Source organism: Anastrepha obliqua, chromosome 2 (genome assembly GCF_027943255.1).
Source record: "Anastrepha obliqua isolate idAnaObli1 chromosome 2, idAnaObli1_1.0, whole genome shotgun sequence".
Lineage (NCBI taxonomy): Eukaryota > Metazoa > Arthropoda > Insecta > Diptera > Tephritidae > Anastrepha > Anastrepha obliqua.
The window spans coordinates 114009525-114032428 of NC_072893.1; the positions used below are offsets into that span (position 1 = coordinate 114009525).

Consider the following 22904-nt stretch of genomic DNA (forward strand, 5'->3'; position numbering starts at 1 on the left):
GATATCCTCTAACTCCATCTCTACATTGCTGCAGAAGTTATTAGGTGAATAAATGTCTTGTCTACTAAGAATAAGTAGAGACTTTTAGTTCTGAGCAATTATTGTCGGTCCAAGTCGATGAACAGCAGCCACTGCAACAAATATGAGACTGATTCACATTTTCTCATTTCAATTGATTCAGGTCAAAAGTTGTTTGCTTCTGGTACTGCTGGTGTGTATGAAAAATTCTTCGCTGGCAAAAAGTAATGGGCGTCGAAACGAAAATTACTGAAAATTTCTCTATATGCCACTTAATGGGTGAAGCCCCTTCACCACTGTACTGTTTTCATCAATTAAATTTGTTTCTCTTTCCTTTTTTCTTGTTTTATTTAATTTTATAAAATTTTTCTGTTTCTTGTTTTTTTTTTTGTTTTTTTTGCATTTTGAAATATTCAAATACTCAAATATCAGATTTTTACGCACCTAATGGCATTCGAAACTGAAGAAGAATATAAAATCATCTTTTTCTGCATTCTCTCGCTCTCAGTGTGAGCACCCAGCACTCATTCCGTCAAAAGCCATTGCTATGTTGTGCGCGTTCCGGAACTATGCACTTGGCAGCCATAAATGCAATTGAAAAGGAACATTTAGTGCAATTTCCGGTTAACAAAGTTTTTATACAATATTTATGTTAGAATTAAGAAAAAAGACTGGTGAGCATTTGAGTATGAGCTCATAATTAGAACGGCGTATCTTAGCAGACGAAGGAACATTCAAGAAGGAAAAAGTTGGAAAGCTCGAAGGGTATTTTTTTGTTAATTAACAGGCAAATTAAAGAGGGTGAAAGTAAAGAAAAAATGTGTAAAAATAATAAATTACTTACTTTTGATAGATTTATGTGCGGTTGGCTAGTGTAAATGTGGCTACACAAATGCGCTGATGGCAGATTTATGGCAGTCAAATGAAGTAAAATAAGTAATTTAAATTTATTAGGATTTTTAAAGGAAATCTCCATTTTTTACACTCAAATGAATGAAAATTCCGTTTGCATAAATAAGAAAATACAAAAACAGTATTAACAAAATATATAAAATTATAAATATTTTCTTTGCTATTGAATGGCTTACAAACTACTGGACACAACTCAATTGAATTTTATTAATATTTGTGCTCGACATAGACTATCACTTGGCCCAACAAGTTTCGCTGGATTGAAAATATAGAAACATAAAAAAATATGTAGAAATTATATGGCTTCTCTTAAAACGAGTTCTTTCAGTGGTCTTAAATTATCAAAACTTTTGGCAAACACAAACAGCCTCTCTAGCAAAACTGTCTCTAAGCTAACCAGATTAACGAAGAACTAATTTCCCAGAAATCGGAGACGCATTCTTCGAAGCGCAGGCAGAGAAGCGCCAAATGGATTTTACCGCTTCCCCAACTCTATAACTTAATTACGTAGAAATGATTATGCGGGTCCCCGAACTTGATGATCATATAGATCATAGTCCTGTGTCCAATGAAAAGGAGTAGAAATATTAATTTTTGTAAGTAACTGCTGGAAAGAAGCTGGAGAGAGTTCCAAGGTCTCTGTGGAATCAGTGAGGCGCTTCGAACGACTCCTACTCTAGCGCTTAATGTAATGTTAAATGTGGCACCTGTAGGCATCGCGAGCAAAACTGCCGCTGCATGTACTGCAATCAGGCTGAGAGGTTCGGGCTTCAAGTTCGACCTCACGTACGGACACTCAAGTATCCTTGGAAACTTGGCTTCATCACCCCGGCAACGGATCAGAGTGTACCCTCGCTTAATCCAAGTGGAACTTTCAAAGGAGGTGTGGACTGGATGCAACACCAGTTGGAGGAGGAGTATTTTGGGTTGAAGGAGTAGTATTCTGCAAAAAGCTCCCCATCAGACTCAAATTCAGGTTAATGGATCACTACAGTGTGTTCCAAGCAGAGGTAGCCGCAGCCGCAATCAAAGAAGCAGCTGATTGGCTACTTACTTGCATAATAACTGTTAAGAAGGTAAATATTTACTCAGAAAACCCATCGGCAATTAGAACCCTGGGCTCTATTATGGTGCACTCGAAATTGGTCAGGGCCTGGTTTCACTTTCGACTGGGTACCTGGTCATAGTGACATTGCGGGAAACTGCAAAGCGGACGAGCTGACCATAAAAGGGACCTGTGAGGTAGTGTCACCGCGAAAAGAGTACTTGCCCGGCGCTCATTGAGTTGACACAAAGCCCATTTTCCAGGATTCCGCTCATCCCCTTGGCAACCTGCGCTCTACTCCTGGAAAGATGGGCTTTGAGTGCCGTGCAAGTACACAAACTTGTAAGATGGCGAAATCCTTTTGCCACGTGTGAATCGAAGGCGTTTGAGGGATATTCTGAGGATCACAAAACCTCAGCTCTCAAATTTCGTGGGCGTCCTCACAGTGCACTATCCCCGAGGTGTACATGCCGTGAGACTCGGAATTACTTCGAGTCCTATTTGCGTCAGCTATATGGAGGATAAGGCACCTTCCCCTTAGCTGTCCCGCGCTCGCGGAACTGAGATTTCAGCATTTTGGTTCTCATTTCTTTCCTACGCCTGCTGGCATAGCAGCTGAACTTCATTAGCAGCATAAAGTGGCTAGCACAACCGCAAGTCAGTCACCATTCATAGTCCACATATATATTTAACCCCCACCCCTCTCCTTTCGGATTCTTTCACCTCTTTTCCCCATTGCAATGGTATCACAATGGATGAACTAAGATTCTTCGTCCAAGTGGGTCCACTTTCTGGGCAACCATTATAACCTAACCTAACTGCTGGAAGTTCCATGTTCTGCGTCACTCTAGTCTTGTCCAGATTATTTCATCTTCAACTTGCGAATGCAGATATTCTGTGGCTCGATTTCTCAGGTTCTGTCTCAAACAATATCCTCGCACATCGACTGCTTCTTCATTTTCCGAAATATAACTTTGTCCCGCAACCTAATATAGACGTGTTGAAAGTTACGTACCTGAGAGCCTTGATCAGAACGCTGAGTGTCTGATGTAAGATGTATAGAAATACCAAATCGAGCAAGAGCGCAGGAAATTTTCTTATATTCGTGGCATGGACTTAACTCGCTGGATTCCAACCAAGGCGCATCCATTAAAGGTGGTGGCACTAGACCAACAACAAGGTTTTGTACAGGTACGTTTGATTGTCAAACCAAAGTATTGGCAAAGAAAGCCGCAAAAGAAAAAAAAAATCAGCTGATTTACCGATACCACCTTAAATTTATTCGCCTTCACTCCACCTGATTTCTTGCTTTAAAATACCGCAAAATAGTTCTCGGAGAATACTGCAATATTTAATATTGATTTGAGACTAATTTGGGACATGCAGTATGAAAAATAAAAGCTTAACATTTCTAATATAATGCGTTAAATAACTACAGCACAGGGACTGTAACAAAAATTTCGAGCATTTGTTATGTGAAGAAACTACACAAGACCGCCAAAAAAAAAATTTTCAAAAATAAACGCAGCTATTGAGCTATAATACTTCAAATTTGCGCTAGTATCAAAATTCAATGGGCTATAGTAGGAAACTGCATACTCGAAATGTTTCTAAAAATTCTGATGAAAAAATTTGGAATTTCTGAAGAAATTTTTTTTAAATTTAAACAAAGCTCCAAACTTGGATTTATATATATTAATATTTGTAGGAGAATGATTTATATATTCATAAAAAAATATTAAAATTAAATCAGAAATTAATAAATTGTGAGCACTTGTCAATAAGTCGCAGTGGATAATTTCATGAGGTGTCTTTAGCCACTGACAGCGTCCGTATTAAGGGGCTATATGCCTTGTGCTGGCCTAAAAAATCTAAAAGTGCATCATCTTAAAAATATAAATACAAAAAATCATAATGATCGGAGCACTAGAACGAAAGTTACAGACCGTGGAAGCGCGCAAATTATCCATAAATGATGTGCACGCAAAGCTTTAGACGCGATTATCTCGAAGTCGTGTTTTTTGAAAATTACCGTCGCGGTGATCATTATTTATCAAAAAACTATTTGACCGATTTGCATAGACTTTTTTTTTAATTATTCGAAGTTACAACCTCGTCAATCTGAACGGTTCACTTTTTATAAATATTTACATAGTTCGCTGGAATTAATCTATTTTTTAATTTGTCAACCCCTCAAAAATCGTGTTTTTGGTGCAAGTGGTTTTCATATCGAGACAATTGTTTTTGGGTAAATGAACCATTCAGATTCACACTAAAAATGTTTCGTTCAAAAAGTTGTTAGGCTTCAAAAAATGGTCTTCCAAAAAAAAAAGGTATGTTGCTGGCGATACGGATTCTGGGACTCACAGGTGTGTGGAATCAAAAAGACAAAAATTTTCTTGATCTGTATGAATGTCGTTATCGTGAGAACTCTTACGATCTTTAAAAAATAAAATAAAATTTGACAAATGACGGCGATGATGAAAACTCGTTTTTTGGCCCTTTTTTGACTTTAAAGGACACAAAAAAAAAGATAAAATTTTTTTCCGAATGATCGTAGTTCACGCGATAACGACATCAATTCTACGTAATTTATATTTTTTTTTAATTAATTTTTATTTCGTCAGAATCGGTTCGGTAGAACCCGCAAATTATATTTCCGTGTATAAACATCAATTCATGCTTTGTTTTGCTTGAAAACTAATTTTAAAGTATTGCTCCATAAATATTCGGAATTTCGAAAAATCGTAAAGAGACGATATTTTTGAATATTTAATCTATAAATAAGCAAAGAAAATCGATTTATTTATTTATTTATTATTTATTTATTTTTATTTTTTTTTTCAAATATTGAATTTGGCACATCAAGATCTGCTACCAATTAATGAATTTATCTTATACCACCACTAAATATTCGTATTCTATAAAACCCTACTCCGTTCGTATATGAACAAACACCCTTTTCTTCGTCGATATCCTTGTCATTCGCAGCAGGCGTCGAAATGTGCAATTTCAAGTGTATTTTAATAGCGAAAATCTGCCACATACTCCCAAACTTTTTCGCACAAATGCCATTGCCACACATGCACAATAGCATCATCCATAGTCGTAGGACAAATATTTCCATACCTACAACAACAAATTATTGCAATAAACATAATTATAAGCGCTGCATATGATTTTTCAATTACGCCACCATTTCATTTGAATGTCTCTTGCAATATCAATAGCAACGAATATAAAGTACGAGTAAATCACAACTGGGCGCAAAAGGGGCTTGGCATTATTGCCCAAGCCACGTTCAAAGTGGTGCAGTGCCATTTAAAGTGCAACACTGTGCACTCATACACACGCAATATGTATTATTTTTCGAGGTGTACGTGTGGTAATGCAATCGCATAATGATAATTAAGTGGTTGCGTTACATCAGTGCACCCTGCCTGTTTGCATGTGGATGGGCTGAGCGGTGATTATCTACTGCCGCTGAAGTGTATATCCATATCAATGGCTTGTAAGAGCGCAGTTGTTTGGTGTTTCAAAAATTGTATGTAATACTTGTTTGGGCATGTCGTTTGTCATTAAAATTGCATTGGATGCGCTCGTTTGCACTCAGCGGAATGGGTGAAATATTTTATTGAAAGCCGATTTTGTGCATATTGCCGGCGTCATTTGCAATTAAAAGAGGTGTTGAAGCGCAATGTGTGGAGTGCGGTTGAGAGTGGTGCGTGGTGAGTGGTGAGTTGGCGACAAAGGTTTTGAAGTGTTGTCATTTAAGTGCAAAATATTATATTATAGCTTTGGGGTTGCTATCGAAACTCAAGTATGATAGAAAATAAGATTGCGCAGATTATGGAAATATGAGCACAATTTTGGCGTGACGTTATTGTAGATGAGGTGAGTGAAAGAGCTAAGAGAGAGTTCTGTTTGTTCTATATTTAATAATAATTATTTTTTGTCATTTCATTTTATTTTTTTATTTATTTAAGTTCACTTTTAATTTTTTTTGTTTTGTTTTTTATTATAATTATTTTTTTTCATTTCATTTTATTTTTGAAGTGAAACTTCTTTAGCGGCGGTCTGATATTTGAGCGAGAATGGAGAGTGAATTGGAAAAAATGTAACGTTTAGAGATTTCGTTACGCGAGAGAGAAAAAAAGATTCAACGTAGAGAGAAGGAGAAAGAGAGCTATACATTTTCTATACCTAAGACATAAGTTTCGTTGTAAGACAGAGTATACAGATATATGGTATAACATAGAGAGAAAGAGAAGGAGAGATATACATCATATACATTTTTACATTTTTACATTTACCATTAGTTTGTGCTTGTGCGACGACCATTCACAAGTCTCAGGGAAGCACGTATTCTGAAGTTGTTTACGAATATGATAAAAAACATTCGTAATCATTAGTTTACGTTGCTTTATCACGAGACACTTGTATTGAAGGCTTGTGGATTATAACGAACGGAAATGATTTTATATTCTACCATGGTCGACGAGCATCAGTCCGTATGTCTCATTTACAAGATGAATTCCGGAGACTATCGTTAAATAGACTGGAAACTGTGTATAAACAAATAATCGATTTCATGACTCAGAGAAGAAGGCTATCTGTATATACTCTTAATTGTCAGAGCCTACGAGCACATTCCGCAGATTTAACAGACTCTGTCATCCGCAAATCGAGTATAGTACTTTTGTCCGAAACTTAGGTAAACGATAACGAGGATATTAGTATACCAAATTTCAATTGCGTCATCAAATATAAGCGACTAAACGTTAGAGCTGGCGGTGTGGCAATCTATCACAATCAAGATGATAGCGTAAATATCGTCACACCAAACATGGAAATGACTGCAAGGCAGTCTCAGTCATATTCATCAACAGCCACACCAGTTGGTGATGTTTGCATTGCAGAATGTCAAACGCTGAATGGAAAAACTATTGTTATAGCCGCCATCTATATCTCACCGAACCAAAATCTTGATGACATAATATATTTCATTCACCGCTCACTACTGGTTTACAGCCACGCAGGTGCAAATACACTTGGAAGAGGCGAAGACAAAATTCCATTGATTCTCGGGGGAGATTTCAACGTAAATTTCGGATCCAATGATTCTTTGCCGTTGATTCAATTTCTTCGAGAAACATTCGGTTTGCAGATAAACAATAACCCTAAAGAATCAACAACAAAATCCGGAACTACACTGGATGCAATTTTCACACGTTATCTAGAAAATATTGAATCACGTACATATATTTCATATTTCAGCTATCACAAACCAATTATATCAGTACTACCAATTGAACCACCAACAGATGATATCATAATGCATATGTAGTTAATAAAATCGGATTTTGGTTACACAAATTTTATACTGTTGTATTTCTTTTGAAATTATCCCTGTCTCCTTCTCTTCCTCTCTCGCTCTTTCTCTCTCTCTCTCTCTCTCTCTCTCTTATTCACACACAGAATTTTCACTTCTACCACTGCTGCACATGATTTTTGATTTATTTTAAATTTTTTTTGTATTGTTTTTTATACAATTCATTTTTTTATAGGAATATAATTTTTCTTTTATAACATTTTGTATTATTTCTTTTTATTTTGCTTAATAAAATATTTTTTTGTATTTCCTTTTTTGCCATTTCAAATTTAATTTAGTGATTTATATTCTGTTTTTCTTTTTAATTTTTTTTTAAGAAAAGATTTTATTTTATAACATGCTTTATTTTAGTATTTTAAACATTTTATTTTATAGCATTTATTATAATGTTTCATTTAATTTAATTTTATATTTTTCATTTCTTTATATTTTTTTCCGATTTATTTTATACAATTTTATTTTATTTTATTTCATTTTGTGAAATACATTTTTTTAAAATTAACTTTCATTTTGACGTACTAGTTTTTTAATGTTTTGGTATTTATTGTGTTTGTTTTTTGCTACTTCAAATTTAATTTAGTTATATTTAATTCTGTTTCTTTTTCCTTTTGTCTGTTTTATTTTATTACATACTTTATTTTCGTGGTTAGTTTATTTTAGATTTTAGTTAAAATTTATTTTTTTTGTACTATTTTTATTCATTCTAGTTTGCTTCATTTATTTGTTTTATTTTATTTATTTATATTAGTTTACTTTATTTTATAGTTTTTTTTTCATTCCATTTTATATAATTTTATTTCATAGCACTTTATATTATTTCATTTTACTTCATTCGCACTCATAGCACTTTATATTATTTCATTTTACTTCGTCGCTTAATTAATTTTTTTTCTAATTATATTTATTTTATTTTAACTACTAGTGTTTTAATGTTTCGGTATTTTTTTTTCTTGTTTGCTACTTCACATTTAATTTAGTTATATTGTATTTAATTCTTTTTTTTTTACTTATTCATTACATTATCATTTCATTTACCATTTTACACCACTCAAAAATTTCGTTTAGATATTTGTTGTTGTTTTTATTTTGTTCTATTTTATTTTATATCACTTCTTTTATTTTTTTATTTACTTTTATTTGTATATTTTAATTTAATTAATTTTCGTTTAATTTAATTTGTAATTTAAATTTAATAAAATTTTGTATTCTTATTTTATATTATTTAGTTTAGTTTTTATATCTTTTTATTGAGTTTTATTTTATTAATTTTTTATTTATTGTAATATACCTATTGTATTTTTTAATGCTCGTTTTTTTAAATAGATTTTTTTTTTAGTTTTTATTATTATTTTTTTTATTGCAGCCTATTTTATATTTTCTATTGTTTTTTGGCATTAATTTTTTCATCTTAGCGCATATTATTTAATTTTCCCAATTCTATTCTACCTTAAATTTCATTTAGTGTATTCTTATTTAATTTTGTTTTTTGATATTTTGTTCAATTTATTAACTTTTTTTTCATTGCTTTCTCTTTTTTTGTTTTTTTTTAACAGTTTTATTTTGTTTTCTAACAGTTTTTGTTATATCGTTTTATTTGACTTTGACCTTTTATTTATTTTTTTATTGTATTGTACATAATTTTATTTTTTAATATTTTATTTTTTTTTCCACATTCATTCTGTACGTTTATTTTTTGTGAAACATGCACGCATTCATGCAAACACGTAAATATATCTTTTTTGGTGCTTCAGCAACCATCTCTACTATAAAAAATATTGATTACCATCTACAACTTAATACATAATCTTTGTTCCCATTTACAAGGAATTTGCGTGTCCAACAGCCTCGACAATTCATCTGTGTTCGTTATAAAAATCAGCATAGCCTGACCAACACTTCAGTTATGAAATAAAATTAATTCGCGCGCCGTCAAAATGGATTATCGCTTGGGACTCGCGTTCATTTACCTACTTGTATTTATACAGGTTATACAGTTGCAGGCTGAGCGCCGCGAGCCCAATGTGGAGTTGAATTCCTTTCAACCAATGTCCGAATATGATAATTCGTGGATAGCTTGGGATACTTTGCGTTTAAAGAAGATATCACGATCGCAATTGGGTCTTACAGGGGACGTGGAATGCAAACATAATTTGGGTAATGAACAAAAGGTAAGTAGTTTATATATGGCGGAAAGATTTATGGCAGAAAGAAATATATATTTGTACCTTTGTTTACTTTTTCACACAGATTGAATCGCAAATATACAAATACGATCGCGAAAGTAAACGACGTGGTCCGATTGTGTTTCAATTTCAAAAGCCCTTCTGCCAATTTGTAGAGACTCTTAAGAGCACCTACGATGGTATGGTGAAATCGTCGAACTTACCGGAGGATTTTACATGTCCCTTCCCAAAGGTTTGTGCTTAAAATTATTTAAGGGGTCCTGCCGGTGTAGAGCTCGAAAATGTAGGGTATTCTCAGGATTTTTTTTACATTACGAAAAAGTAAAAACGATATTTAAATTTGTAGGTTTTTTATTTAACTTCTTTTACATACAAAAATGGAATTATTTTATTTTAATTTAAAAAATGGCGCTGAAGTTGACACTCCCAAAAATATTGGACCTGGACGGTGTTGTCCATTTTGGCTCTTCTATTTATCTGAAATACAAAAACCAAACAAATTATTAATCGGTATAACTGTAGCTATGTCCCGTACTAGAATAAAGAAAAAGAAAAAAAAAGTTGACAAAATGGCGAGGTTTTCAATTTGATACTTTAAAAATCGGGGTTTTTCAGTTTTTTAATAATAAAAAAAAAAACCAAATAATTGAAATAATAATATAATTCTAGTATGGGTGACAGCCATTGTTGTTATGAACAACATATTAAAATTTCAAACGATTCGGTTGAATAGTTTTTTTTTGACAACACCAGACCGAAAAAAGTAGTTTTGAGATAATTGAGTTTAAAGTTTTGAGAGTGGCCGCGTGACGAATCTGACTCTACCTACTAAAACGGGTGTAGAATCAAAAATACTGGGAACATCTTTCCAAAAATTTGATAGTATTTTCTTAAAAGCCTATGTAAACAAAAAATCGATTTTTTGAATGTTCTAGACCACCGGGACCCCTTAAGGGTTTGATGAAGAAACAGATGAAGTAAGAAGAAAGGAGTATGGGTAGATATAAAATGTTCAAATGATGGTCATTAGACTGCATTCTTTTTAGAAAGAGCTATAGATTGGTAATACTTATACATGTCAGGAACCTCCTCAGATTTATGTACTCTACAGATTTATGTAATCTACCATTAAATTCAGTTTCAAAAATTTTAATTCGCTTACGCATTTTCATGTTTTACCACAGGGTACTTATACGTACAAAGACTATATTTTGGAGACCGATTTTCTGGGGGACGATATACCAGGCGGCGATTATCTGATGACTTTCGTTTTGAAAAATGGCGAGAAAGCCGTCGGTGGTCTAGAAGCGGATCTTACAATTTCATATTAACAAAATGAGTACATGTTGTGAATATATGTATATAAATATGTATAAATATTTAGTATTAGTCAATATATAGTATAATTTTCTCTGCTGCTGAACGAATAAGTTGATAAAAATATAAGCAAGTTTTTTTAGTCTTATTTATTTACCAATGGGCTTGCACCTCCAGCGACCACTACCTTAATGAACAAGATAGGAGCTATGTGAAGGTTCAATAAGTTTTGCGATTTGATAAGAAAAACACAATTTTATGGTTTGAAGTACACTTTGCTATTACATATATATTTTATTATTCAGTATAGTCTCCCGGGACATCAAAATACTTATTTGAATGAAAGCCCTATTTATGAGTTCCATCCCTGGAATGAGAATCTGTAAGAGCTGCAAAATACGCTTCCACAGCAGTTATGACCTCATCATTTGGTGAAAAACGCTTTCCACGCATGAATATTTTTAGCCCTGGAAACAGATGGAAGTCGCTATGGGCCAAATCTATTGGATACGGTGGAAGCTCAACCAATTCGAACTTTAATTCATGGATTTTAGCGATTGTCAAAATTCTCTTGTGACACTGTTACAGTGGAATTTCAGCGAACACCTTGAAGACATCTGCTTATTGTCAACAAATCACTCCGACATGCAGAAGAAGCTCGGCGTTTTGGAGAAAGAGTCAAAGAAAGTCGGACTGAAGATTAATGGTGAAAAAAACTAAATCGCTTAAAGAAAATGTCGCAGATCCAAGCAGTAGCTTTATCGTTATGAACTCCAGTATTCAAAATGTCAACAACTTCATTTATCTGAGAAGGGTAATTTCCGCGGAGGGAGGTGCAGTAGACAACATACAAAGAAGACCAAGATATGGAATTCTACATACATTCCCACACAAACAAAGCGGCGTATTTTCAACTCAAATGTAAAATTGGTCCTTTGTATGGCAGTGGGACCTGTCTCATGACAGACTTGCTCGCATGACAGACACGCTCTAGGTGCACTTGGAAAAGAACTCTCGAAACAAATGAAAGAAATACTGCTGGGAAATCTTTCAAAGAAGTCAAAGTCATCGCGAACGATCATGACCGTTGGAAGCCCTTTCTGGAGGCCTTATGCTCTATGAGAGAGAGAGAAAGAGAGAGAGAGAGAGAGAAAGAGAGAGAGAGAAAGAGAGAGAGATAAAGAGAGAGAGAAAGAGAGAGAGAGAAAGAGAGATAGAGAGAGAGAGAAAGAGTTTGCAAGCCATCCGCAAGCAAATTTCCTTTCGCATCCCAAAAAACTTATGCTAACAACTTCTTAGCCGATTTCTGGACACGAACTCGTTTCGGAGCCGAAGAACCAGGTTCATACCACTCTTTAGCCTCTTGTTTTGCTTTAGGACCATGGTGATGGGCCCAAGTCTCATCCACAGTGATGAATCGATGCACAAAATCTACTTCAACCTTTCGAAAACGCGATGATTAGACTTAAACTGTGAAGATTGTTTTTCGTAAAGATGTTCATGGTGAGATATGGAGTTCTCCACACGATTTTGGCTGCGTGAATCTTATGCTGATCACAGGTATAGGTATAGGTTGCCGTGAATATGAAATCCCAAAAAATCACGAAAATATCGGAATCCCTTGATTGTTATTTAAAAAGTGCTCCGTAATGGAAACCTTACCGATAACTGGGAATTATTTTTTTAATTTAGTTATAATATCCAAAATCTCATTTGTGTTCGAATATTTCATCTTAACCGTTATAATTAATAAATGTTGTAGCGTCCATGAAGAAGCAGGGCAGATCAAATAGTTTTATACGGTATAGGTTGAAATTAGTGTAATGATTGTAGAGACTTATTGAGACTTAAACTTACTAGAGTAGTATAGGTATATTTCCTTGTGAAAAGACGCTTTTGGCAATTAGAACTTTTTAACAAACCTATTCCACAAATTCTTACGCTTCTCTAAATTCTTTGTATATTAAGAAATTTTGTTCACAATTCCTCCTCAGAAGCTGTATAAAATCCTAAAAATTTCACTGACTTTGTATTTAGATATATCGAAGCACTCAGTAACATCGACGCCAGCCAATAAAAAGTCTCAATTTAGCATACCAATTACTTGTACATTTATAATTTATAGCAACAAAATCATAGTTCCTAAAAGTTTTGAGTATCAAAATGAATGCTTCTAAATACATAAAACTCTATTTGAAGAACAAGAGGAACCTAATGTCGGCCGGAGTCAAGTGCCCGAAAGTGGAATGGAATGAAAATAATGAAGAGTTACCAGGTACTATAACACTGCAATTGTCTTCTGAGGTTAAATATCTAGGAGTAATCCTAGATAGTGAACTTATCTGGAAGAAGCACGTCGAGCAGAAGGTCTCTCGAACACTAAAAGTCTTCTGGCAGTGTGAGAGAACCTTTGGCAAGACATGGGGTCTAAGACCGGCGATAGTACACTGGCTGTACATCACCCTGATTAGACCCATTATTATATACGCCTCTGTAGTATGCTGGAAAGCCACAATGGTTAATTCCAGAGTAAAACCCCTAAACAGGCTACAGAGAAGTGTGTGCTTGGGTATCACAGGTGCCATGAGCACAACATCTGGTGATGCCCTTAATGCTATTCTGAACTTGCAACCTCTAGATCTTCAAATTCGAAAGGAAGCAATGAAGGTGGCGTACAGGCTCAAGTTAAACGGAGTCTGGGGAAATTAAGTAAGCACTGGCCACTGTCAGATATACCACCAGTTGTCGGAGCGGTGCACACTGTTCTCGATGCCGGTGGACAATAGGGTGCCTGTCGTTAGCTTCGGTAGGAAGTATGATGTTTTGATTCCAGATAGAAATCAATGGTTAGGTCCAGAGAACCTATTAACGGGATATCAGCACACTTTCTACACCGACGGATCCAAATCCAGCGATGGAAGCGGATCTGGATGGTACTTAGACGAAGACATTAAGTACTCCTATGTCACAGGACAGATGGCCACGGTATTCGTTAAGGAAGTCTATGCCATCTTGAATGTGGCGTACTGGCTAATTGAGAAAAAGTGGCGGGGCAACAGTATTGGAATTTATAGTGACAGTCAAGCTGCACTAAGAGCCCTTGCTAACCCATGCTGCTCTTCGAAGTTGGTCGGTGAATGTAAGACAAAACTGAACAGTGTTGCAAAACATTTGTTGTGTTAGTCTTATTTGGGTGCCTGGACATTGTGGTATTGCAGGGAACGAGTTGGCTGATAAATTGGCAAATGAAGGCTCTACAAGTATGCTACTAGGCCCTGAACCCTTTCTAGGTGTCAATTCCGCAGCGATTCAATTATGGATTGACGACTTCATGAGGTCTACTCACAGAGGTCATTGGTCTGAGTTGAACTCGTGCATAGTAGCTAAGTGCTTTGTGAAAGAACCAAACAGGAAAACAGCGACCTTCCTCCTAAAACTCAGCAGGAAGGACCTGAGTGTGTGACCTGAAGCACCTGAAGAGTGACCTCAAACTAATCTATCCGTTTTTACCATCAACCTTCTATCTTTCCTATCTTTATTCTTTCTACTGATTTCTATCCGGGTGTAGTACAATGGTCTACTGACTGAGTGCTTGGACTTGTCCAACCCCCCACAAATCTAATCTAATCATATCTACCAGGTACTAAGAAATACGACAAAACTATATTCTAGCTCGATGGTTGATCTATTCATTGAGCTCTTTAAAAGACCGGAAGCTGCTCCTATAATGGGGTGTTTTTAAGAAAAAGGAAATTTCCAAATCCTCAGGGTAAAAGTCGAGAAATCGAAAGGACCAAATTAGTCGTGTGTTAGACTTGAAAAATTCGATTATGTCTTTATCGATTTCGATGATCTTTTTCTTGTTTTATTTGTCTGAAATAATGAGGTATAAAGCGATATTCTTCATACTGAGGTAATGAATGTCAATAGGGGAAGAGGTAAGCTACCTAGGACTAGTATTAGATAGGAAACTTTCCTTTCGATTAATGATAGATTAAAAAAAGCAGCCACATCACTCTATGTATGCAAAAGAATTGTGGGAGCAAAATGGCGCCTAACCCCAAAAATAGTATAAGGTGTCTTAGTTTGGTGGCCAACACTTTAGAAAAGAACAACAGTAAAACGCTTAGAAAGTATTCAGAGGGGTGCTAATCGCTGCACTTAGGTTAAGAGAATCTTTTAACTTAGCCACTAACAGACGGGGTAAAGCAAGAATACTAAACGAATACCCCTTCTTACATCAAACGACAGACTTTTGTAACTCAGTAGAGCTGCATGTGTAAACACATCCTTTACCACAACTTTCCCAACGAGAGAAGATTGGGACAATAGGGTAATGGACAATAGAAGCAGAATCAGTATCTGTACTGATGGTTCCAAGCTAAAGAAGCAAGTAAGCGGAAAGGAAATCAAATTTTGTTTGCGGAATGAAATTTCGGCTGCGGAAACTTTTAGCATGTTGCAGTCGATTGAGGAGATAAAAGCTGAATCGAAGAAGGTGCTGATGGCTATACCGGAAATGGACTATTTGGCATGCTTCGGGGATTGGAAAAATCGTTGGCATGAGTGTATTTCATCGAGAGGGGATTATTTTGAAGGGGATGAAATTGATTTACAAGAATAAATAAAGATTTTTCATTTTACAACCAAATTCACCTTACTTTTTGCCCACAGTATTACCTATACCTTTAGCAACTTGTAAGATGCTTATAGACAAACACACTATTAGAGGTGCCAACAGGCTATGGACTCAGTCCCTGATCTTGCAACAAGTACAATGACGTGGGAACATGGGCCACACAAACCGACTGTTGAAACTAAACAGGAAAAACATAAGAAATATTCTCGAGGTCCTAACAGGGCACTGTCTGATTGGCAGGCATGCCAGTAGACTGGGATCACTCCATAACGACTATTGCAGAAGCTGCAACAGCATTGAAGAGGGAGAGACTATAGAATAGTTCCTATGCGGCTGCATAGCTCTGGATAGAAGAAGGTTCAATATTTTAGGAAAAAGGTTCCCTGAACAACTTGGCAGAAGTAAAATAAAATAAATAATTGGCGCGTACACTTCTGTTAGGTGCTTGGCCGAGCTCTTCTTCCTATTTGTGGTGTGCGTGTTGATGTTGTTCCACAAATAGAGGGACCTACAGTTTCAAGCCGACTCCTAACGGCAGATATTTTTATGAGGAGCTTTTTCATGGCAGAAAATACACTCGGAGGTTTGCCATTGCCTGCCGAGGGGCGACCGCTATTAGAAAAATGTTTTTATTTAATTTTGCTTTCACCGAGATTCGAACCAACGATCTCTCTGTGAATTCCGAATGGTAATCACGCACCAACCCATACGGCTACGGCGGCCGCAAGTAGTCAATATAAAAATAACAAGCCTTGTTAGATATACATACATATTAAAACCACAGGTTGGTTCAATAAGGACAATGTAGAGTGAGAAGAAGGGACAGCACTAGTAGTATCACAATGGGCCTACAGCAGGCCGAGGTGTGTCAACCGACAACCACTATACCTACCTACCTAATGAATTTTTTCCAATTGAATGGTTTTAGAAATCGATGCTTAAGATACTGCTGCCTTTTTCGGACCCGCGTCAAACCTAAAGTTATCTCTATGCGGCCTACGTCCCTCGTGTAAGAGTAAAGTTGTTGAGTTCTTTTTGTTATAAAATGCAAGTCTTCACATTGCATACTCTACGTCGGTTTTCTGCTCTCTATTTTAAAGCTTAAACAACACAAATTGAAAAAATTCTGCGCCTAACTGTAGGAAATCATAAATTTAGGTCCCTATTATGAGTTGCATTCGATCTTCGATATTCGTTGGTTGTCGAAGATCGAAAATCGAATGCCACTTTGGTATTAAGAGCTGTGCAACCCTGTCGAAATTTTCGTTGAATACCGAATTTAGAGTCGAATGCAATTTTGCTTTCGATTGTGTAGCGTACTGTGGAAAAACTTGTTAAAATGTAAGTTGTTTGCGATTATTTATTGCTTTATAGTAACCAAATAATAAATATATACTAATTTTGTTAATTTTATGCAGGTCGAAAGTCGTGAGTACCAAACAGCAATTAGAAAGGCTAGTTGCATTAATCCACAATTTGCAAAAGGGATTTGCACCAAAGTACATGCAGCAAAAAAATGGGAGGAATTCACAACGGAGCTGAATTGCTTGGGACCACCAATTAGAACGGCAGCAAAATGGATTAAGGTTAATAATGGTTTTTTTTTTGTGTGATGTTTATAGAAATACATTTTTCCCTTGGCAGGTATGGGCTGACATGAAGTCAAAAGCGAAAAAAAATGTCGCAAAACAAAGCTGAACTCCGAGCAACAGGTGGGGGCCCTAACAAACTTCAGGGACTTTGAAATACCGAAGAAAGCATAATCGGTTTACTGCAATTTGATGTCTGCATAGATCCGCCTGGGGTGGAATTTGGCCTGTATACAACTACCAGTGACCAGTTCACAGTTTTGTCCCCGTCAAATCCCAGCCCAGAGCTTCTGGTCCAAAACTATGAGGAAAGTGAAGCCGATTTAAATTTAAATGCTCACGAGGAGCCAGCAGGAAAAACCAGAACAAACAAAAAGTCTCAAAAAGCAAAGAGATTGAGGTTACTGGAGTTGCAGACTGATGGCCAAAAACAATTTTATGAACAAATGATTTCTACATTGCACAAAATCAAGCAAAGTGCTGCAGAAACAGCGGAATACTCAAAAAAAAAATTACGAGTTAAAAAAAAAACGCTACCGACGAAGTTTTGCAACTAAAACGGGAGAAATTGCGCGTTTACAAAGAAGAAGTTCTGAAGAAGCAACAAGACCGCAGATCAAAACTACAATTAAAAGTAGCGATTTTAGAGATCAAAAAGAAATTCCTATCGAAATAATTTTTACATTTAGTCTTAAGGAAACAAGCAAATGTTGTGCAAAGCTGCACACACATTAATAATTTGTGTTGCTTTTTTTGGAGAATAGTGAAAAGCTCTTGCCTGCAACAAACATTTAAATCGATTTTTCAGGACTCCAATTGTTCTCTCAATTATACTTCTCGCTTTAGCATGTTGTTTGTTGTAGGTCCTTTGTGGAGACCCTTCCTCAGAGTTTCTGAACGGCGTCATTAAATAAGGTTTTAGAGCGTATCCAGCATCACCAGAGACAGATAAAAATTATTAAAAACGGAGTTTCAATTGGTGTTTATTACATACCGAGGAGCCAAGTATTGCGACGGCCATTGAGATGTTGCTCCTCTAAATGCGCTTTCAATGGCGACATGTTGAAAGCCATGAAGTCATGAGTAGCTCCTGGATTTTTCGCATTTATATAGGTTATTTTCATTGTATGATCACAAACCTAAAATTTACATTATTCGCATTTAGAATTTATGACTCATATTAAAATATATGCAAATGTCTAATTACAATCATAGCATTAATGCTGTAGAATCCCTTCCTGTTGTAATACAAATGCTGAACTTCTTTCCTGGGAGCGACAATTTTAACATGCGTGCCATCAACACAGCCAATTATTCCTGGAATCCGGTATTTGCTATTAAAATGTGCTTTTCTTTGTTGCAGATCAGCCTCTGTACTACTAAATTTTATCCATCTTTGGCAAATATAATTTTCCAGGACATCTATTATTTCTGATAGCACAACAGACACAGTGGGTTGAGCAAGTCCTAACATACCTTCATTACCAATACTCAATTGGTACGATCCCTGAGCACAAAATCGCATAACTGTGGCTAGCTTTAAAATATTTGGAATCGATTTGGCTCGGGTGCACTGCTGCAACTGGTTTTCTGTAGTGGCAGTAGGTTCACAAACGCCTCTTTAGATAATCTAAAGTTCTTTAAAAATCTGTAAGGAAATTTCTGTAATATTAAGTACGTCAACACATTTTGAAAATTCTGAACTTACTCAGTGGAAGCCATTTCTAGGGGGTTGGATGCGTCCCTCAACTGCTTTCTACTTCTATATAGTTAGTTCCACTAATCTTTCATCGTCCGATGAATCGTCGAACCACAACTCCGTTATACTCATTTTCACATAAATTACTTTTTTAACTTTTAAAAATAATGTTAGCAAAGGATTTCAACACAATCTGTTTTTCTTTTATTTTGATTTGCTCTACCAGCTGAGAAAAAATTATCAAGTGTAAATGCGTCGAGGGATCGAAATTCACAATAGTCCTATTCTTCAACGAATGAGCACCATAATACCAAATGAAAATTCGTTCGATCAGCACTTTCGACTACAGTCGAAGATCGAATGTTGCTCATAATAGGGGCCTTAATGTTTTCTTAATTCGAGAAGAGAATGTTAAATGTTGAATAACATTTTTTCGATTTCCAAATGGCAGATCCACTAGTAAGGAAGTTCGTATCTGATATCCTCTGCTCTGGTTACACGAAGTGAAGAAAATAGGTCTCGTATTTTAATATTTTTTGGCAGTTGTTGGGTAAAATAGGAATCTGGAACGTAAGAACGATGTTGGAGGCCCTATGTTCCATATAGGAATAAAAGGATCAAATGTATTGTTGAGTAAATCACATTTTTCGATAATTCTTGGCTGTGATGAACTAATTTTTTCTGTAAAAAAGTTGTTTCAACTTTCAGTAGCTACTTTAAATTTCTATTTCGTATATTTTTGCTTCGAAATTTATTTGTTTATTCTTATAAATTTTTATAAAATGTGAATATTTGATTCATTTTAGTATATCTTACTTTATTTATTTTCATATTTTGGTATGTAATAAATTGTTAAAATATTTTTAACATTTTTGTAAGTTTTGCTATAATTTTGTTTTTAAGATTTTTTTCTCGAATAAATAAATAAATTCTGGCTTCAAATAAAAGTCTTAATTTTTAATACTCAAAAATTACGCAAATACTATTTTTGATTTTTACATTTACCGGCTTCCTACAAATTAATCAACATCTGCCTCCTGTAAATCAATTCACGCCCAGTCTCCTAATTGTCCAATGCGCCTTAAATTATTCAACAGTACCCATCGTTATGCCTCAGAAACTATGCATAGCCTGGTTTTTTGTTGTTTGACAACGAAATACATCACAACAACCGGTTACAGTTAACCGGAAGACCGTCAAATTTTCATGAAAACTTATTGAAACTTTCCACATCAAATCAAACATTTGATGCGTGCATTGTTGTTGTTGTTGCTATCACGTAAATAGGTAGTAAGGAGATATGCTATTGGCATATTACATTTTCCACTACTTCTTCAATGCCGCATATGCGCACATACACACACAGTGCAACTATAAATTCACATATGTAAGAGTATGTGTGCGTCTTTAGTGTGCGCTACGAGACGGTGTGAAGCTGAGAAAGTGTGAAAAGTACCATCGAACAGCAAAGATTTTCACACCTGCCAATGCCAATACACCCACACACACACATATATATATGTACCTAACTAGTTTGTTTGCCTTCGTAAGGCATGTATTTGTTGCTATTGTAGACATTTGATGGCGGTCTGTTAGTGGTGGTTGTGGCATAAATTTATGTGCATGCCCATACGCCTAAAAGTATGTACGACAAATTAAACTTAACCTATACAAACAACACAAGTTTGGTAAGTTGAAGGATATTTATGCATTAAAATGTGTGTGCGCCTGCATGTGAATGTGTTTGCTGGCATTCGTGGGGGTGCGTGTGTGGATGGTCCATTTTCGGTATGTGGGCACGTTCAAACTTAATTTAAGGTTCAATACAACGCAAACCACAAAAACTTGAGACATACAACTACTAAAAAGTTGTTGTTTCTGCACTATTGCATACTTTTGGGCGCAAAGGCAGCACAAGACATCAAACTTTACCTCGTTTTTACTTCTCTATATGGGGGGTCGTTTAAAATCTTGTGGTTTATTAGATTTTAATAATTCACACGCGACAAGCGCACACCCATGCAGGAGTGCAGGAACTCTCTCACACACACACACACACGCATGCACTCACATTTACTTACTTAACTTACATATGAAGCGCTTCACTTGCTACCTCTCTTCGGTAGACGGCAACTTCAAAGTGACTGCTCGTCTTTTATCAACTGCCAGCAGTAAACGAAGCACAACATCAAAAATAACAAGAACAATGTGAAGGAAAAAGGCAACGTACATACATACATATGATATACAACACCTTCGGGAGCATTTGTTTTCGTCAACGAACTTTGAGGTTATGCGCAGCGAATTGAGTTAAAATCAAATCGCTAGAAGGATCTCGTAGAGTGAGCTCTCAATGCTTTGCGTGTGTATGTGTGTGCATATGTGAGTTAGAAAAAACTTCACTAAAGGGAATTGATTTGAGTTACTACCGTAAGGACCACTAAGGAAGAGATATTTTTCGAAAAACAAAACAAAAAATTAAGCGCACCAAAGTTTGCGAAGAAGCACAAAAATATGAAGGAGAAAAGTTTCCCTCCTTGTTATGTTGAGTAAGTAGATGAAATTTTTGGAATATTCTATAGTAAATTTTCACTGATAATCCATACATAAAATACTTGGAAGTCCCGTGGAGTCAAAAAAAGTGACAGAGGCTCTCCTAGCCGGCCTTATAGTATAATTCATGCACTGAAAGATCTTATACGTCACCCTAAATTAGATTTGTGGGTAGCTGGACACGTCCAAGGACTCAGACAGGAGGACCATTACACTACACCTGGAGAGATTACAGTGGAAATAATAGAGTGACAGGGTACACACAATATGGGTGGTTTTGCGGCCATATGGAAGTGGTTTGCGGCCCACTCTTCCGTAAATATTTTGGATTCAATGAAGAATCTTAAGAGATCCGGTATAAGAAGAGTTTGTAATTTATCCATTTATGTATTTATCGCCGTCTAAGTCTGATTCTAAAGGCGGGTAGATGTGCAGAATGTCAATCGTGGCGTTTGCTGTGTGGCACGTAGCGCCGTCCTGCCACATGTCGTCTAGGTCCATATGGTTCAAAGTGGGCCATAAGGCATTGGTTATCATCGTTGTGTAGCGCTCGCTGTTGACGGTGACCGCTTCACCAACGTCGTTTTCAAAAAAGTACGGACCAATGACGCCGCCGGCCCAAAATCCACACCAAACGGTAACTTTTTGAGGATGCATTATCACCTGGTGAAAGTCGTGTGGATTAGTGTCGTCCCATATGTGGCAATTTTCTTTGTTAACACAGCCATTCATCCAAAAATGCGCCTCGTTACTAAAGATGATTTTTCGCCCAAAACTGGGGTTCTCTTCCAAACGATTCAAAGCCCAGTCAGCGAACAAACGGCGTTGTCTATGATCATCAACTTTGAGCTCCTGGGTCGTTGGATCTTGTACGGGTGTAGGCCCAAGTCCCGACGCAAAATTCGCCAAGTTGAAGTCTGCGAAAGGCCAAGTTCTTGTGCACGGCGAGGAATAGACTGCCTCGGGTTCTGCTGTACACTTTCACGGGCCGCGGCAATGTTCTCGGCTGATCTTGCGTTCCTTGGACGTACGGGTGTTGGCTGATTGTTTACTGACCTGGTCGTCTTAAATTTGGCCACCAAACGTTGAAGAGTCGACTTTGAAAGGCCACCACGTCTATCGAAAAATGGGCGCAATGCGCGCAACGTTTGCGTTAATGAACACTCATTTTGATAATAAAGTTTTATTATTTGAACGTGCTGTTCAATCATGTAACTTGCCACGATGATTTGGCATAAGCAACTGAATAATAAACAAAAGATTTGACAGATGTCACCAAAACAAAATGGCTGCCACAGGGCGCCAAAATCGACCCGCGCCAATTGAAGAACCCTTTAGAAAACGCCGAAAAGCTATAGCGGATATGCTCTGCAGTGTCCTGATTCTCATTCAGGATAAGCACATTGGATCGCAATGATTCCCATGGTAGCCATATGCGGACCACAGGCGTCATGCCCTGTGAGTACACCCACTTGTATTCTCAGGTTCTTTCTACTAAGTTTTAAGCGAAGTGCCACTAATTTCCTGTTTGGTTCTTTGACAAAACAAGTGACTCTA

At 36.3% G+C, this 22904-nt stretch overlaps 2 protein-coding genes across 2 annotated transcripts in view; one reads left to right on the forward strand and one right to left on the reverse strand.

Moving 5' to 3' along the window:
- The first annotated feature begins 9287 nt into the window (after window positions 1-9287).
- On the forward strand, window positions 9288-11000 carry LOC129239213 (uncharacterized). The gene is made up of 3 exons (XM_054874560.1): window positions 9288-9535; window positions 9615-9782; window positions 10735-11000. The coding sequence occupies exons 1-3, from the start codon at window positions 9302-9304 to the stop codon at window positions 10879-10881; spliced, it is 549 nt and encodes a 182-aa protein (XP_054730535.1). The 5' UTR covers window positions 9288-9301; the 3' UTR covers window positions 10882-11000.
- Window positions 11001-17628: 6628 nt separating this feature from the next.
- Window positions 17629-22904, reverse strand: part of LOC129238357 (putative nuclease HARBI1) — a 33692-nt gene continuing 28416 nt past the window's right edge. Inside the window, exons 2-5 of the mRNA XM_054873385.1 lie at window positions 18303-18412; window positions 18092-18234; window positions 17930-18036; window positions 17629-17648 (exon numbers count right to left, since the gene is read on the reverse strand). Of these exons, the coding sequence (XP_054729360.1) occupies window positions 17629-17648; window positions 17930-18036; window positions 18092-18234; window positions 18303-18412 (380 nt within the window). The remainder of the gene's footprint in view (window positions 17649-17929; window positions 18037-18091; window positions 18235-18302; window positions 18413-22904) is intronic.

Bases quoted from the DNA above. Each gene is read 5' to 3' on its own strand.
- LOC129239213 (XM_054874560.1), top strand. From the start codon at position 9,302: ATGGATTATCGCTTGGGACTCGCGTTCATTTACCTACTTGTATTTATA. The intron at 9,536-9,614 runs GTAAGTAGTTTA...TTTTTCACACAG, and splicing joins ATTTGGGTAATGAACAAAAG to ATTGAATCGCAAATATACAA. The intron at 9,783-10,734 runs GTTTGTGCTTAA...GTTTTACCACAG, and splicing joins TTACATGTCCCTTCCCAAAG to GGTACTTATACGTACAAAGA.